Raw genomic sequence first — 15,301 nt, forward strand, 5'->3', positions numbered from 1 at the left:
TTTTTTTAATGTTTTATGTATTTAGTCCTGTGCTGGATTGGAGCACTGCCAGTGACGTACGAGGGAAGACGTCATTGTTGTCGTTTCCGCTTGTCGCTGACCACCGTGCACTGCGCATGCGTCTGCAGTAGCGTGCGCACTTTAACGATAACGATGCTTTGGTTAATTCCTGGGGCACAGAAAAGGTTTTGTTCCCTCAATGTGATTATCCAACACGCCGCGAGGTCACGATGTTGATGCAGCGCAAAGCGCATGCGCGCTTTGGGGCAGCAGTGTGCACATCAAGAAGCTCAGAATCAGAGATGATAGAAAAGGTGAGATTTCATCTGTATTCTTTTGAGCGTTCGCTCAAATATCGTCAGGCAAACGGGGTATAATCGAGATGTCTGGTCCAGTCCTTCTTCTCTAGAAAGACAGGGTTTTTAGTAGAAAGAAAATGTTGAGTTTTCCTTCATTTTTATTCGACTACAATTGCTGGAGTTGTAGACAAAGTGTCCCGATATGTAAAAGCTCATCTGTCAAACATTTGTAAGCAACTGTAATGGCCATGTGAACTTAATGCTTTTGAGACAGTATAAATGCATGGTTAATAAATGGTTTTATACTTTGAGATAAGAGTATAAAATGCAATACAAAATTGCGTATCTATTAATGTCTGTGTATTTTAAACTCCTGAGATGTTTTGATTTGAAAATCAGTTTGAGGCCCAAATAGGTCAAAGTATCCAATATTGCACAAAGAGTTTAGAGAAATGTTCCAAAAATGAAAACAGATTTGTGTTTGTTAAGCATCTCGCTGCCCCCCGGATTTATCTTGTGACCCTTTGACCCCTAGGTTGCAAAACTAAACTTGGCTCCAACAGCTCCAACAATGAAATGCTGCTTACACATTGGTGCATCGGTGTTAAAAAAATAAATTTTGTCCTATACAAAAATATAAAATATCCCTGTGTCCCAGTCAAGTGGACATTTTTCTGAAGAATGAGTACAGCTTTCACCTTTTATAGTCGACTGAAGTTGGATTTTGAGTGCAGCACTTTCTATCATTTAATTGTTTTCTCTTTGTTCTATTCACTGAAAGGATGTGGGTACTTTTTCCACCACTGGCAGGCGTTATTCATTGCTAATACTATACATCTATAATGCTACGCAACACTATGACCTTTAACCTGCAATGGAGTATGTGTGTAATGTCTGTGTGCTTATCCTTGTAGTTGACTAAAATGATTTGGATTGAATTCTTCTTGCACCACTGTGTTCCTCCCACTAGGACACACCGTTGTTACGCATGCGCGCTCCACCCTGTCGATGAACGCAGTTATCTTGACAGTTATATACTCTCTGATAAAGCTAAGGAAGCGCGGTAGCTCATTGGCTCGACGTCACATCGCTCCCTTCGTGTTTATAACTAGTTATACGTAAAAAAAAAAAATGTTCGGGTTGAAGCTGCTGTGAGTGTCGGCGTGTCGGCGCCCGTGAACATGTGTGTCGCGGGGAAAAGGTGGCGTGCCGTGCGCACTTCCTCCTCCCCTCGCCGTTGTTGACTTCGCTCGGCTCGAGGCTGATTTCCGCTCCGTAGCATCGCCCCACCGTCGCGCCTCCCGCCCGGCCAGCAGCGATGTTCACGGAGGGGGACGAGGCGCGGGACGACTGCGGCTCCCGGGACGAGTGGACGCTCCTGTTCTGGACCTCTCTGGCCGTCGTCGTCCCGGTCATCATCACGCTGTGGTGCAGCGCCCAGCGCTCCAAGCGGAAAACGCACATGAAGGATTTCTTCCGCAAGAGCAAGCACGGCTGGCACTACACGGACCTGTTCAACAAGCCCACCTACTGCTGCGTCTGCTCCCAGCACATCCTCCGCGGGGCTTTCTGCGACTGCTGCGGCGTGTGCGCCGACGAGCAGTGCCTGCGGCGGGCCGACCGGAGCCTGACGTGCAAGGAGATCATGGCGCCCTCCAGCCCCGGCGGAGCCCTGCAGCACCGCTGGGTCCGCGGGAACGTCCCCCTCGCCAGCTACTGTGCGGTGTGCAAACAGCAGTGTGGCTCGCAGCCGAAGCTCTGCGACTTCAGGTAGCGTAGGCGGCGCCACAGGTGCATCCGCATGTGTGTGAGGCCCACTCTGTGTACTGTACGTGTGGTGTTTGTGTGTGTTTTGCTTTTTGCACTCGTGAAGAGCTCCGAGGCATATTTACGTTATGAAATACCTTCTAAGTGTATCATGCCGTAATGGGGTGCAACGGCATTTCATTTTAATCCGTCTTTAATTTCCTCTAATGGACTGCTGCTGCTCTCTGGGATGGCAGCAGGGCACACACACTGGCGTAATCTCATATTGTCAGATAAATCTAATCCTGATCATGACGAGCAGCTCCACAGGTCAGAGACAGACCTGCACCCCCTGTTGTGTTTCCACCGGTGTCTCTCTGCCTCCAGGTGTGTGTGGTGTCAGGCCACGGTGCACGATGACTGCATGGACAGCCTGAAGGACGGGGACCAGTGTGAGCTGGGCGAGTTCCACAGCCTCATCATCCCTCCTCACTACCTCTACCTGGTCAACAAGCTCCGCCGCAGGCACCCCGAGGAGTACAGCAAGGTGCTGGGAGACACAGGGTTTGTCATACTGTGGGTTTTATGTGGTGTCCTGGACCTGATTCAAGTGATCTCTCTCTGTGTGTGTGTTTGTGTGTGTGTAGCTGGCTTCATCCTTTGGCAGTGGCTGGACTCCAGTCTTGGTCTTGGCTAACACACGTAGCGGTAACAACATGGGGGAGGCTCTGCTCGGAGAATTTCGCACCATTCTGAATCCTGTGCAGGTCAGATGGAGCTTCTCTTATGTTGTCTTTAGTTGTCAGCCTGTCGATGAGTCAATATTTCAATTTCTGCTCCAAACATGACCTAAACCATTTTTTTCTCCCTTCTCTCCCCCAGGTGTTCGACCTGTCTGAGCTGACTCCCTCCAAAGCCCTCCAGCTGTGCACCCTGCTGCCTCCCGGCAGTGTCCAGGTGCTGGTGTGTGGGGGCGACGGCACGGTCGGCTGGGTACTGGATGCCATCGATACTATGAAGCTGAAGGTCCGATTGTGGCGTCTCTGAGCTATGAGAAGCATTTTTTTCTGCGTACCACCGCCTCACCTTCCCTTATTAACAAACACACTTGCTGCTCTCATGTTCTCTTGTGTCAGGGCCAAGACCAGTTTATGCCGAGGGTGACCATCCTGCCCCTGGGGACAGGAAACGACCTTTCCAACACTTTAGGCTGGGGGGCCGGCTACGCTGGAGAGATCCCCGTAGAACAGGTTCTCCGCAACATCCTCGATGCCGAGGTGGTCAAAATGGACAGGTGATGATGTCAATTCATCAGTTCAGTATTTCTCCACCAGGATTGTATTCATGTCCATCTATGTTTCTGAAATCTAAAGGAACCCCTTTTTTTCCTCCATAATAATCTTCAGATGGAAAGTGCAGGTAGCTTCAAAAGGCCTCTACTTTCGTAAACCAAAGGTGAGTTTGACCCGTTGTTTTGTGTTCTTCTCATCGATATTCAGTCTTCTCTTTACTTTACTAGACATGTTGTGATTCAGGCCCGGTGACACACTCTGTGCTACATATAATGTAACATACTGCATGCCCTACTCAGGTTCTGTCCATGAACAACTACTTTTCTGTGGGGCCCGATGCTCTGATGGCGCTCAACTTCCACACGCACCGCGAGAAAACCCCCTCCTTCTTCTCCAGCCGCATCATCAACAAGGTCGGAGAGTTTGTATACATAAATCATGTGCGATACAGCGGCGTTTCCTCTGAATATGCCGTCTTCCTCATTGTCAGAGACATCAGAGAAACAAAGTGCTTTGTATTAATGCCTCGTTTTCTGTTTGTTCTCCCCCCCCAGACTGTGTATTTCCTGTATGGCACCAAAGATTGTTTAGTGCAGGAATGTAAGGATCTGGACAAGAGGATTGAGGTACAACAGCCTTGTGCATGTTCACTTCTCTGGAATTGACATTCACACTTTTATGTTTCTGTTTGTATATGATGACTAAACAGACAACATGTTTATAGTGAGCTGTAGTATTACTAGTTGTGTGTTTGTGTGTGTGTTCCTGCTGCAGTTGGAGTTGGATGGGGAGAGGGTGGCGCTGCCCAGCCTGGAGGGCATCATAGTTTGTAACATCGGCTACTGGGGTGGAGGCTGCAGACTCTGGGAGGGTATGGGGGATGAACCCTGCCCCCCCACACGGTAAGACCTGCACTGGCATATATGTACATATTTATTACTATAAGCCAGGGCCTCCACAATATATTGTTCATGAACACAGGAAGGAGAGTAAAAGTAGTTGCATGTTAACAGCACCCCGGACGCAGCAGAAAGTCAGAACTGAGTAAACTTTAATACCTGTTTATTCATCACAAGTAATGTTGTTTCCCTACAGGCTGGATGATGGTCTGCTAGAGGTGGTGGGGGTGTTTGGCTCCTTCCACTGTGCTCAGATCCAGGTCAAGCTGGCCAATCCTGTACGGCTGGGACAGGCCCACACTGTCAGGGTGAGGCAGTAACACACACACACACACACACACAAACTTTGCTTCCTGTTTACCTCAATTAGTGGAGAAAACCAACGAGGGAGTCAAATAAGTTTTCCTCATCAAAGCACTTGACATCCTAAGTAAAGAATAGCAGAGGACGTTGTGTTTTTTTTTTATAGCTCCAAGAAGTGTTTGTAGAACTTCATGTCTGGCTACCTGCAGCTCCAGCAGCTTTTACCAATCAGACGGTCGTGGCCTTCAGCCTCAGAGGCGAAACTCAGGGCAGCAAAACCACAGAAAGAAGGAGCCGTCCCAAACAGAGATTATGACCTTCCCTCAGTTTTCTATCCTAAATTAATTTCAAATATTGGACAAGGAGATGAATTCAGGAGGATAACAGCTATATTTATAGTAAAAGATGGGTGAACTCGGATGTTGTTGTAGCCATAGCAACAGAGTTGTTGCCATGGCTTCCATTGTTGACGAGATACAGATCGCATTCAAGTGTCGGCGTTTATCTTTCCACCTCCAGCTGGTTCTCAAGAGCTCCAAGATGCCGATGCAGGTGGACGGGGAGCCGTGGGCCCAGGGTCCCTGCACCATCACCATCACCCACAAGACCCAGGCCCTCATGCTGTACCACAGCGCCGAGCAGACGGACGACGACGACGAGGAGGAGGAATCCAGCGCCTCTGAGACGGAGAGCCCGACCCCTCACGACTCACCCAGGCCCCCGGGGCCGGCCTCTGCTCGCGCGTGACCCAGCCCAAATATCATGTGACCTGACGCTCCTCATATTTCAGTTTCTTTCTTCTTTTTCTGCAGCCTAGTTTCTATTAATCCCTCATTTGCAGTGGCACTTGAAGTCGTCCTCTAAGCTCCCTAAACACACTTTCTCCTCACATGTTGATAAGAATAGGTTTTATAATGTGTCATTATTTCATGTTTTCAGAGAGTTTGGAAATGGCCTGGTGTGATTTCTTTTTCGGTCTTTTATCTTCCCGTGTATTGTAACTCAGAGCTCAGGCAGTTTGCCCTCCAAAGATGTGACAGTCTGGAAGAGGCGAATGTTTTGGGAAAAGATTGCAGTTTATTTGCACTGATCCATAGCCATCTAGTCTACTGTATTTATTATACCGTATTTCCGATTGAATGCCCAGTATAGCCCTGCAGGTATCTGTGAGCCATTTTTACCAAGGTGCCCTGGTTCAATTGACCAAACCATGTCTAAATAAAAAGCAAGTAATACAGCATTAATACTGCAAAGAACAGTACTGTTAAAATAGTTTGGCCGAAGGTACATCCAAAGTTGTTGTTTTTTACTTGTGAAAGAGCACAAACAAACAGCAAACACATCTTTTTCTGTGTGAAATGTTAAAACTGCACAGAATATCACTTAAGTTCCCGGCTCCTCGTCAGGGTGTTGGTGGTTCCTCGGCATGTCCTGCGTTCATCACCTAAGATCGGGCTTTGAAATGTGTGCGTAGGCAAAGGGCTCTGTTACACTCTCAGCGTGTTGTCAATCACTGGACATGTCCATGTTCGCTTCACGGTGCCCCAAACCTCCTCCACTGTACTAAGATACAATATCGATATTTCGCTTTCCTCTCAGAGCTGCAGGGGAAAAGCTTGACTTTACTTTGAAAGCACCGCCAAGGAATTAGTGCAGAGGATTGATTTTTGTTTGGTGGTTTTTGTCTTACCTCTTCTTTACATAATTTCTCCTGTTTACATATTTTGTGTTGCACTGTTTTGGCACTTACACTGATAAATACCTTATACTGCTTAGGATGTAGGTTGTACAAAAAAAAAAAACCAAGGCTGACCGTTGATAGTGATAACTGCTGATAAGATTAACCCTGTGTTGTTATGTTACGTCGTCCCTCTTGCATTTCATGCTTTGTGGTCTACCAAATAGTCACCACAAGGTGGCAGTCTAAAGACAGGTCAAGTAGACTGCTACAGTTTAAATATTAATACCATCAGTGTTCCTTGCATGTACGTCTGTGTGTAGCATTCAGGTGACGCCGCTTTAACTGATGTGCATCTCTGCTGCACAGATTCACCCTTTGAGGTGGTTCTCTTTATTGCAGGACGGTTGCCTGTCGCTCACAGCCATGTCAGAAAAGCCTGCCGAATGTTACTCCATGCTTCCTCGTGAACCCAGAGCTAACTCGCTGCACATAAGGCTGAACAGATCAGATTTTAGCCGCATGATGCCTTTCATCGCTTTCTATTCGTTTGGTGAATGTTTTCTTGCTCAAGGACACCTGTCTGACCTTTGACCTTGTCATCCATGTTTACCAGAGTTGTGTGTGTGTGTTTTGTTGCACTGAATTAGCGTAAATGTAACTGGGGTTTATTGGTAGGTTTTTCAGCCACGCTAGCAGCATGTCTACTGTTTTCTAGTGAAATACCTCAGTAACTGGTTGATGAATTGTGTTGGCGTTTGCTCCAGATAGTGATGGTCCCCTGAGTATGAAGCCTAATGATTTTGTACATCCCGAGTATAAGTTAGCGCCGCCAACAGGTCAAAAATGTGATTGTCAAACATTGTTGTTTTTACTTGACACTCAAGCTAGATAGAGGCTAACATACGGGATCAAAACATTGTTTGTCCCATTGACTGCTGAACATATTCTCTCTGAGATGAGGTTGCATGTGGCCACCGGAAAGGGGCGGGGCTTAGCCTCTATACATCCCTTCTGTACACATGATCACACGTGCTAGTACGCTAGCTACCAGGTCAGTTGGACCTACATTTAGGTGGTGCTTGCATGTAACATGAAACAAATCAATCCAGAGACAATATAAACTCTGATTCCGTCGGATTTACAGAGCGCTTTAGCGTCTTTCTGTTCATAGTTATGGTTCTAAGGTTTCACTGTTTTGGTTGCAAGAGGAAGTTGAGCATGTTTCAGTTTATTGGTCGTTGGTTAAGCGACCAGTTGACACTGGTTGCATGTGTGTTGACCTCCCTTCACACCGGAAAAAGCTACAGACAATATTGTACTGACTTTTGTCAGTTTGCCAGAAACGTGACTTAAAATTAATGTTAATATTGTTTCTTGCTGGATGCCAAGTAGGCTTTTGATTGCTAATATATTTGGCAAAGCCACTTTATAAAGCCATAGTATGTCAAATGTGTGCGATACTCTGCTCACCCTTGTTTTCCTGTACCTCTACTGTCATGATTTTACAGTAGCAAAGTGGTCATTTTTAAACCATCCATGTTTGCTTGCGTGGCTGAAGACCTTTACTTGTTTCGCTGTTAGAGATGGAGGGACATGACTGCGATGTTATTGGTCGTCTTGAATGTTTCCAATTCAAATCTGTCCGTTTATGCGTACTTGTTAAATCTTGGCAGATATAGAACAGTATTTATATAGCCTCAATTTCTCAAGGCAAATTTCACTGTGTTGTGCGTGTACCAAAATGCTTTCATTATTAATGAACAAATATATATATATATTTGAATATGCTTACCTTTCTGTAGAGATAAGATACCCTAAAGGATAAAAGATTGTGCAGAAACATCATTCATTTCACTCTGACCATGATATGGTCCTAAGGAAGCCTCATGTGGCCTCTGCTAAACAGGAAAGAATACAAAGGATCTGTGTCTGGGAGATAATACGCTTTTATTGGTAACAATCATGTAAATCATAGCTGTTTACAACAAGACTAGTAAAGAGGGTTTGCTGACATTGTTACTACAGGTAACAAAAATGGATTTTGATTAAACTGAATGTAATGAAGCGACCTTTTGAATTTGATGACATTCCCATAAATATTTTTTCATACATAAGCAACATGTCTGTGAAGTTATTTTGTAAACAAAGTAAACATTTTGAGGTGGGACATTAGTGTGACGAAGCCTGGTGGAACAATAAAACCATTACACTGACATCATTATATTGAATGTGTTAATCATTAACCAATTTAACAAAATTGTTGTTCTCATTTCATAGCAACTACACGCTACACGTCATTTTCAAGTAAATATGTCATCATAACGTAGGAAATTCTGAAATACATTGCAGCAATGACTGATTTGAGCAACAGAATAGTGTCAGTTGTTTGTAGTGGGCTTCTCTGATGAAGGATGACTTCCGGGATTCTAGTATTGATTGTAATCCTTTCCACTTGGCTTATTTCCTCCTGCAGGAAAATAAACAAAAAGGTTTGTTTCGTAGGTCGCCCATATTGTGAGGGGGCGAGGCCCCATTCCCTTTTCCTTGACCTCTGGGGAAAATGTCACGGGGTTAAGGAAAGGTGGGAGGAGAACTCAAAAGGATTTAAGAAAAGACGGCCGCGGTGCTCAGAGAATCTGACCAGACTTCCACTAAGCTACATTATAATGCTGCTGATGAGTGACAGCTGATGATGGACACAGTGACGTGCGTCTCCGCTGGAGAAACTACAATAATGGACTACAAAAAGCGCATCGTCCACTTCTCCCCATGTTGTTGGTTTTATAAGCAGCTCGTTTACTGACCGGCTTCAGGTCCAGCAGCTCCTCCTTCCTGTTTGACCGTTTGCTGTATTAACGTTTCATTTGTGGTTTTAGTTTAGTTTTTTGTCAAACGTTTGTAACATGATTGAAATAAATAATAAATACCATTCAATTATCACTGTCCACACATTTAGCAACACAATTCAAATTACTTTATTTAAATGTTGGCACTTTAAATGTTGCTCTAGCAAGGAATTGTGGGTCGGTGTAATCTCCTTTCCTTTTGTAAAGGATGATCTGTTGTATCCTTTGCTAAAGAAGATGTGAAAGGAAGCATTGGAGCTCCTTTCCTTAGCATTTAGAGAATCCGAATAGCTCTTATCATGGCGGCCACTTGTTTACTTCTGGGTCATTTCTTCAGTTAGGAACCCTCTTAAGAGAAAAAGACTATGTATTGCACCCCCAGTTGAAGTCTCCATGTGCTCCTTGAGAGCTTGAATTCCACTTATAAGCAAGCTGTCAGCTCTTCCTTTGTGCTGCCTTTCCTTGTTGTCTTGTAACCCAATCAGTGTTTCCCCCCTTACTCCAGCTGTGCCTTGTCTTGTGATTAGCTCCTGGTGTCATTGTTATCATTTAATGGTCATTTGGTAAATGGACATAATCTTTTAACCCCATATTGCTACAAAAAATATATATATTTTAGTTTTTCATCGCAGTTTAGTCACTGCTCCAACTCTACCCGTGTCCTCCCTCCCTGCATGACGCTGCACATTTAACTGAGCTACATTAAACTTCATACAGGTTTAATGGTAGCCACAGATGGTGACTTTATTGTGCGTTATCTACCAGCAGTCAACTGTCCAGGCTTCCATTGCTGTTTTCTATGGACAACATCCAAGAACAACATTGACACATGTTCACTGGGCCACTGTCTTCATGGTAAACACTGATGATGGACGCCATTCAGAGAAGAATGTGTGCAAACGATTATGAAAGCATGTCAAGGTAAAATGAGAGAAATCCTGACAGGCTTTTCACGCCAAATGACCTGGTTTATTCCGAGCACACTGACGACCGTCATTAACTGGCTGAGCAGGCTGAAAGATTGAATATAAAACTATTGGAAACTAATTATGTGTGAAGCGTATGTGAGCATATGTGAATCTTTTTATATCTTACTTGTCTGATGCTGTGCCATCGATGGAGGACCCCTATATGAGCCCGCTGGCTGACCCGGTGGATACTGGTGTGGATTCCAGGTTGACATAAACTGTTGAAATGAAATGGGCACAGGAGCAGTCTGGAGTAATGGCTGGTTGGGCGGACGGCCGGCACTGCGGGACCTGGGCTGCCTTCTCTGCCTTGGAGGCCTGGTTGCTTCTGAAACAGAGGGTGAAATGAGAAGATAGTGTTACAAAGTGTGAAGGTTCTGATTCATCCAGGTCATGTTCATCTTTAAAAGCTTCATTGTAGGCAACTGGACCTTGCTTTAGATTTTTGGAGACGTTTTGCCTCTCATCTAACGGGCTTCTTCAGTATCATAGGCAACTGGATCAAGCGAGTCCAGTTGTTTATTCACATAGACAGAGATTTAACATGGGTACATTGCAGTAAAACCTTCATAGAGATGTACCGTGGCTCGGTATTTCTGCAGCCCTCTCTGCATGTCATCCCCATCTCTCTCCCCCTTTCACTCTCAGGCTGTCCTCTCTCAATGAGGGCCAAAAAATAACACAAACCTTCATAGAAATGAACATACCAGGTTCCTTTTGAGATCCAGTACTTGCAGGTGCTGAGACGGGATCCAGTTTTTTATCTGCAAATGGTAAATAGCCTACAATTAAGAACATCTTGGGTACACAAGGGAAATCATTTTATATCATCTGTAGCCCACCACAGCAATATCTCCGACTGAAAATGTATCTGCATTCACCTGGTTTGAGTAGGAGTAGTCGGGCCTCAACCGGCTGTTTAAGGATCTCTGTCAGATGCTGCTTGAAGGCAGCAGAAAAGGCCTGTGATGATGTCACCTCCTTGGAGTTGAGGTTGATTTGAGGGGCAGTAGGTTCTTTTTGTGCAACCTTTGGCAAATTCAATGAAACCTGTGAGGGAGGGGGGGGCACGTATGAGTTGGATGTGTCTGCAAGACGTGGTTTTAATGGAGCATGCATTGTTCTCTTGTTCTGATAGGACCACTGGTGCTAAAGTAAGAAATGTTCAAATTAGAGTTGCAATTAATAATCATCTTATTTATCGATTGATCCACATATCAACTGACTCGTTACTAAAATGTCAAAATAGTGAAAAAATATCGGTTACAGTATGATTTCCAAGCTGACTTATTTAAATGTATCATTTGACTTAACAGTCCGAAAGCAAAATATATTTAATTCACTAATTGAATTTTAATTCAACGATGCATAACGTCCCATAGGTGCTCAACTGGATTAATCTGGCAGTGCTCCTGCTGTTCCTTGGCCCTGTCCAGCTCTCCTGGTATCTCCTCTATGGAGTTACCATAGCTGGACTACCTGTGAACCTGATTGGTCTGCGGATACCGCCTTGTGAAAAAAGGACACTGGCAGAACACAGAACTAGAGAAGAATCAGTAAGGAAGGAGAAAGAGAGAGCAACCACATCAAAACCTCCCTTTTTGGGGGGTTGTCTTGCTTTTGCCTCTCCATTGCAACTACTCCCCTACTTCATCTCCCTGTGACAACATTCAGCCCACCTGCAGAAAGGCCATGGTTTGGGATTGACTCAGCAGACTGTTGATATGTTCTTTGGCTTTTATCATCTTGTCCGTATTTTCAGTCAACCTCTTCATGTGGCCCCGAATATTTGTCTGGCAACTCTCCACCTCGCGGTCCAGCTGGTGCTGGGCCCCACGTTCTTCCTGGGCCAACATATCCTGCATCTCCTGGTACACGGCTGCTAATGCTGTCTTCCTATTGGTTGCTGCGTCCTAGGCAGTAAACAAGAGAGGAGCCATAGGTAAATACAGGAGCATGTAAATAGGTAGAAACACTGAAGGGATGTAACTGCCATTGATCACCGATTGACTTCCTCTTTTGAAAAATGGGGAAAATGAAGAGATGAACGTTACCGTCAGCTGGTTCTGCATGCTGTTCAACTGGAGCAGGACCGTCTCGGTCTTCTCAATCTTCCCAACCAGCAAACCCAACTTGTCTCTGAGGTCAAGCTACAAAGACAAAACAATGAATCTTCAGTACACATTATGATGTTGTCACTTGCTCACCACAGTCTCAGTGGAAAGCCCGGAGCAATAATTCCTGTGGGCCGAGATGGTAAACGGGAAGAAACCTCCTGCCCCGTCCAAAGGTCAGAGAACCTGTCTATCACCGCCTCCATGGCTCGCTACTTACCGGGTTATTATCTTGTACCTATGGACCGACTCTTTCCCCTTGTGTCTGGTCTTTATTTCAATCCAATCCAATCCAACTTTATTTGTTAAGCACTTTTACACAACAAAAGTTGACCAAAGTGCTGTACAGAAGAAAAGCCCCAAATTACATAAAAATACAAAAAAAAAAATATTAAAAGACATAAAACATGAGTAAAAGTAATAAAAATAATAAAAGCCACACAATGAAAATAAGAAATTTAAAACAAGGAGACAAGTCGACATCTTACTGGGTGCCAAAGGCCAAGGAGAAGAGATGGGTTTTAAGAAGAGATTTAAAAAAAGACAGAGAAGAGGCCTGTTTAATGTGCTGAGGCAGAATATTCCACAATTTAGGAGCCGACACAGCAAAGGCACGGTCCGCTCTGAGCTTCCGCTTAGTTTTAGGCACACTCAGGAGCAGCTGATCAGCTGACCTGAGAGACCGGGCGGGTGTATGAGGGTGTAGAAGCTCAGAGAGGTAGGGCGGGGCAAGACCATTCAGGGATTTAAAAGCAAATAAAAGAATTTTAAAATGGATCCTAAAAGGAATAGGCAGCCAGTGGAGTGAGGCTAAAATGGGGGAAATGTGTTCGTGTTTACGTGTGCCAGTTAAAAGACGTGCAGCTGCATTTTGTACCATCTGGAGACGGGCAATGGAGGACCCACTAACCCCCACATACAGTGCATTGCAGTAGTCCAGCCGAGTGGTAACAAAGGCGTGGATTACTGTCTCGAAGTGCTGCCTTGATAGAATTGTCTTTATTTTGGCCAACTGCCTCAAATGGAAAAAGCTAGATTTGACAACAGCCCTGATCTGACTGTTGAGCTTAAGCTCAGGGTCCACTTTCACCCCTAGGTCTGTGATGCTCTGTTTGACATACTGGGCCAAGGAACCCAGATCTACAGGGAGGGGGGGCCCAGTCGTGCCACCAAAAACCATCACTTCCGTCTTTTTGTCATTAAAATTTAAAAAGTTCATTGCCATCCAGGCCTTTATATCCTCGAGACACTTAAGTAGCAGCCTGACATCGTAGCCATCTTTCTTTTTAAGAGGCACATAAATCTGACTGTCGTCCGCATAACAGTGGAATAAAATGCCGTGCTTCCTAAGTATGGAACCAAGCGGGAGCAGATAGAGAGAGAAGAGGAGAGGGCCAAGAACTGAGCCCTGTGGGACTCCAGACGAGAGAGGAGCAGAGGAGGATACAGAGTCACCAAGGCTGACACAGAAGGTTCGATCAGCCAAGTATGACCTGAACCACTCCAGTGCTGTGCCCCTGATGCCCACCCACTGCTCCAAACGTGAGATCAATATTTCATGGTCCACAGTGTCAAAAGCAGCCGTTAAATCTAAAAGCACAAGGATAACACAGTCACCTGAGTCAGTAGCTAAAAATATATCATTAAAAACAATTAAAAGAGCTGATTCACTGCTGTGCAGGGTTTTAAAACCAGATTGGAAAACCTCTAGAATATTATGCTCTTCCAGAAAGGCCATTAATTGATTGTGCACGATCTTCTCCAGGGTTTTTGAAAGAAATGGTAGTTTGGAGATAGGCCTGAAATTAGCAAGAACTGCTGAATCTAGACCAGGTTTTTGAAGTTACCTACCTGCTGGCTCCTACATATTTACTGCAAAGTCTCTCAAACACGTGACACGCGCGCACACACACACACACACACACACACACACACACACACACACACACACACACACACACACCTGTACTTCCAGCTTTGTGAGGACACTTATTATAATGCATTTCTTACTCCCTTATCCTAATTGTAACCTGAATCAAAGAGTCAAGAACGCACACACACACACACACACACACACACACACACACACACACACACACACACACACCTCTTTGCGGTCCCTCTGTTCCTCGGGGGACATGAAGGGGCAGCCTCTGTGCGCCTGCTGGAGACACAGGCTGCAGATTGGACGGCCATGCTGGCTGCAGAACAGCTCCATCAGCTTGTGGTGGTCCGGGCAGATCCGCTCCGACAGGTCGCCGACAGGCTCGATCAGCTGGTGGACCCTAAATACGGGGTTTTCCCGGTGAGGCCGCAGGTGCTCCTCGCAGTAAGAGGCCATGCAGGTGAGGCAGGTCTGCGACGCGTCAGCCTCCATGCACGCATCGCAGCGTATCGCCTTCACCTTCTCGCCGTGGACCTCCACCTCCATCTCCTCCTCCACCATCACACCGGCCTCGCTCGTCTTGCTCGTCCTCAGCCTGAAGGTCTCCACGACGGTGCTGAGGACCGTGTTCTTCTTCAGCTCCGGCTTGGTGGCGAAGTCAGTCCGACACTGAGGGCAGCTGTAGGAGTCCTTCCAGGTGGCGAGGAGGCAGTCCTGGCAGAAGTTGTGTCCGCAGGGGATCGTGACGGGACAGTCGAAGGGGCTCAGACAGATGCTGCAGCTCAGCTCGTCCTCCAGACCCAGCAGAGAAAACGCACTCCCGTCCATTTCGGCCATGATGAGACGTCATATGAGGCTGGGAAGGAGAAACGAAACTTAAAAAAAAAAAAAAAAACATAAATAAAACGTTTGAATACTTAGAATACATTAGTCACAATTTACCCACCAACACATAATCTACCTTCTTATAGTATTTTTTATAGCAGTAAATGTACAAACTCCAACTCACTGCAAGTAGTTCAGCAGTATGTTCAGTGACAACTCATGACCAGCTGATACTCTCTCTCTCTCTCTCTCTCTCTCTCTCTCTCTCTCTCTCTCTCTCTCTCTCTCTCTCAATGCTTATCTACGTTTGTGATATTGTTTTGTCACTAAGGAAACCCAACCCCCACAGTCCAATTAAGGTGAGCCCAAGAGGAGTATATAAAGCCACGTGTGTATTGACTGTGGTAGATGGGTGTGGCCAATACTGCACAATTTGGTTTTGC

The 15,301-nt window shown here is 45.6% G+C and overlaps 2 protein-coding genes across 4 annotated transcripts; one reads left to right on the forward strand and one right to left on the reverse strand.

The window, feature by feature from the left end:
• The first annotated feature begins 1,373 nt into the window (after window positions 1-1,373).
• On the forward strand, window positions 1,374-7,613 carry dgke (diacylglycerol kinase, epsilon). Of its 2 annotated transcripts, XR_014596895.1 has the most exons (12): window positions 1,374-2,069; window positions 2,433-2,592; window positions 2,693-2,812; window positions 2,928-3,071; window positions 3,182-3,339; window positions 3,452-3,500; window positions 3,637-3,750; window positions 3,892-3,963; window positions 4,112-4,239; window positions 4,433-4,544; window positions 5,059-5,699; window positions 5,766-7,613. XR_014596895.1 is itself a non-coding variant. In XM_084006440.1 (11 exons), exons 1-11 carry the CDS (start codon window positions 1,618-1,620, stop codon window positions 5,284-5,286), a joined length of 1,737 nt encoding a protein of 578 aa, XP_083862566.1. In that variant the 5' UTR covers window positions 1,374-1,617; the 3' UTR covers window positions 5,287-7,613. The 2 variants fall into 2 exon arrangements, 1 of the variants encoding a protein (XP_083862566.1); XM_084006440.1 differs by having other exon boundaries at window positions 5,059-7,613.
• LOC311011483 (E3 ubiquitin/ISG15 ligase TRIM25-like) lies at window positions 5,767-15,101 on the reverse strand. 2 transcript variants are annotated; one of them, XM_084006443.1, is made up of 8 exons: window positions 15,043-15,101; window positions 14,256-14,908; window positions 12,089-12,184; window positions 11,714-11,947; window positions 10,916-11,084; window positions 10,742-10,798; window positions 10,162-10,359; window positions 5,767-8,687 (listed from the first exon to the last, which is right to left on the reverse strand). In XM_084006443.1, the coding sequence occupies exons 2-8, from the start codon at window positions 14,868-14,870 to the stop codon at window positions 8,647-8,649; spliced, it is 1,410 nt and encodes a 469-aa protein (XP_083862569.1). In that variant the 5' UTR covers window positions 14,871-14,908; window positions 15,043-15,101; the 3' UTR covers window positions 5,767-8,646. The 2 variants fall into 2 exon arrangements, with proteins under 2 accessions (XP_083862569.1, XP_083862568.1); XM_084006442.1 differs by having other exon boundaries at window positions 10,162-10,362.
• Between the last annotated feature and the right edge of the window lie 200 nt (window positions 15,102-15,301).

This window comes from Eutrigla gurnardus (assembly GCF_963514095.1).
Source record: "Eutrigla gurnardus genome assembly, chromosome: 3".
Classification (NCBI taxonomy): Eukaryota; Metazoa; Chordata; class Actinopteri; order Perciformes; family Triglidae; genus Eutrigla; species Eutrigla gurnardus.

Bases quoted from the DNA above. Each gene is read 5' to 3' on its own strand.
- dgke (XM_084006440.1), top strand. From the start codon at position 1,618: ATGTTCACGGAGGGGGACGAGGCGCGGGACGACTGCGGCTCCCGGGAC. The intron at 3,751-3,891 runs GTCGGAGAGTTT...CTCCCCCCCCAG, and splicing joins CCAGCCGCATCATCAACAAG to ACTGTGTATTTCCTGTATGG. The intron at 4,240-4,432 runs GTAAGACCTGCA...GTTTCCCTACAG, and splicing joins GAACCCTGCCCCCCCACACG to GCTGGATGATGGTCTGCTAG.
- LOC311011483 (XM_084006442.1), bottom strand. From the start codon at position 14,870: ATGGCCGAAATGGACGGGAGTGCGTTTTCTCTGCTGGGTCTGGAGGAC. The intron at 10,799-10,915 runs GTGAATGCAGAT...TACCATTTGCAG, and splicing joins ACTACTCCTACTCAAACCAG to ATAAAAAACTGGATCCCGTC. The intron at 10,363-10,741 runs GTATGTTCATTT...CCTCTGTTTCAG, and splicing joins TGGATCTCAAAAGGAACCTG to AAGCAACCAGGCCTCCAAGG.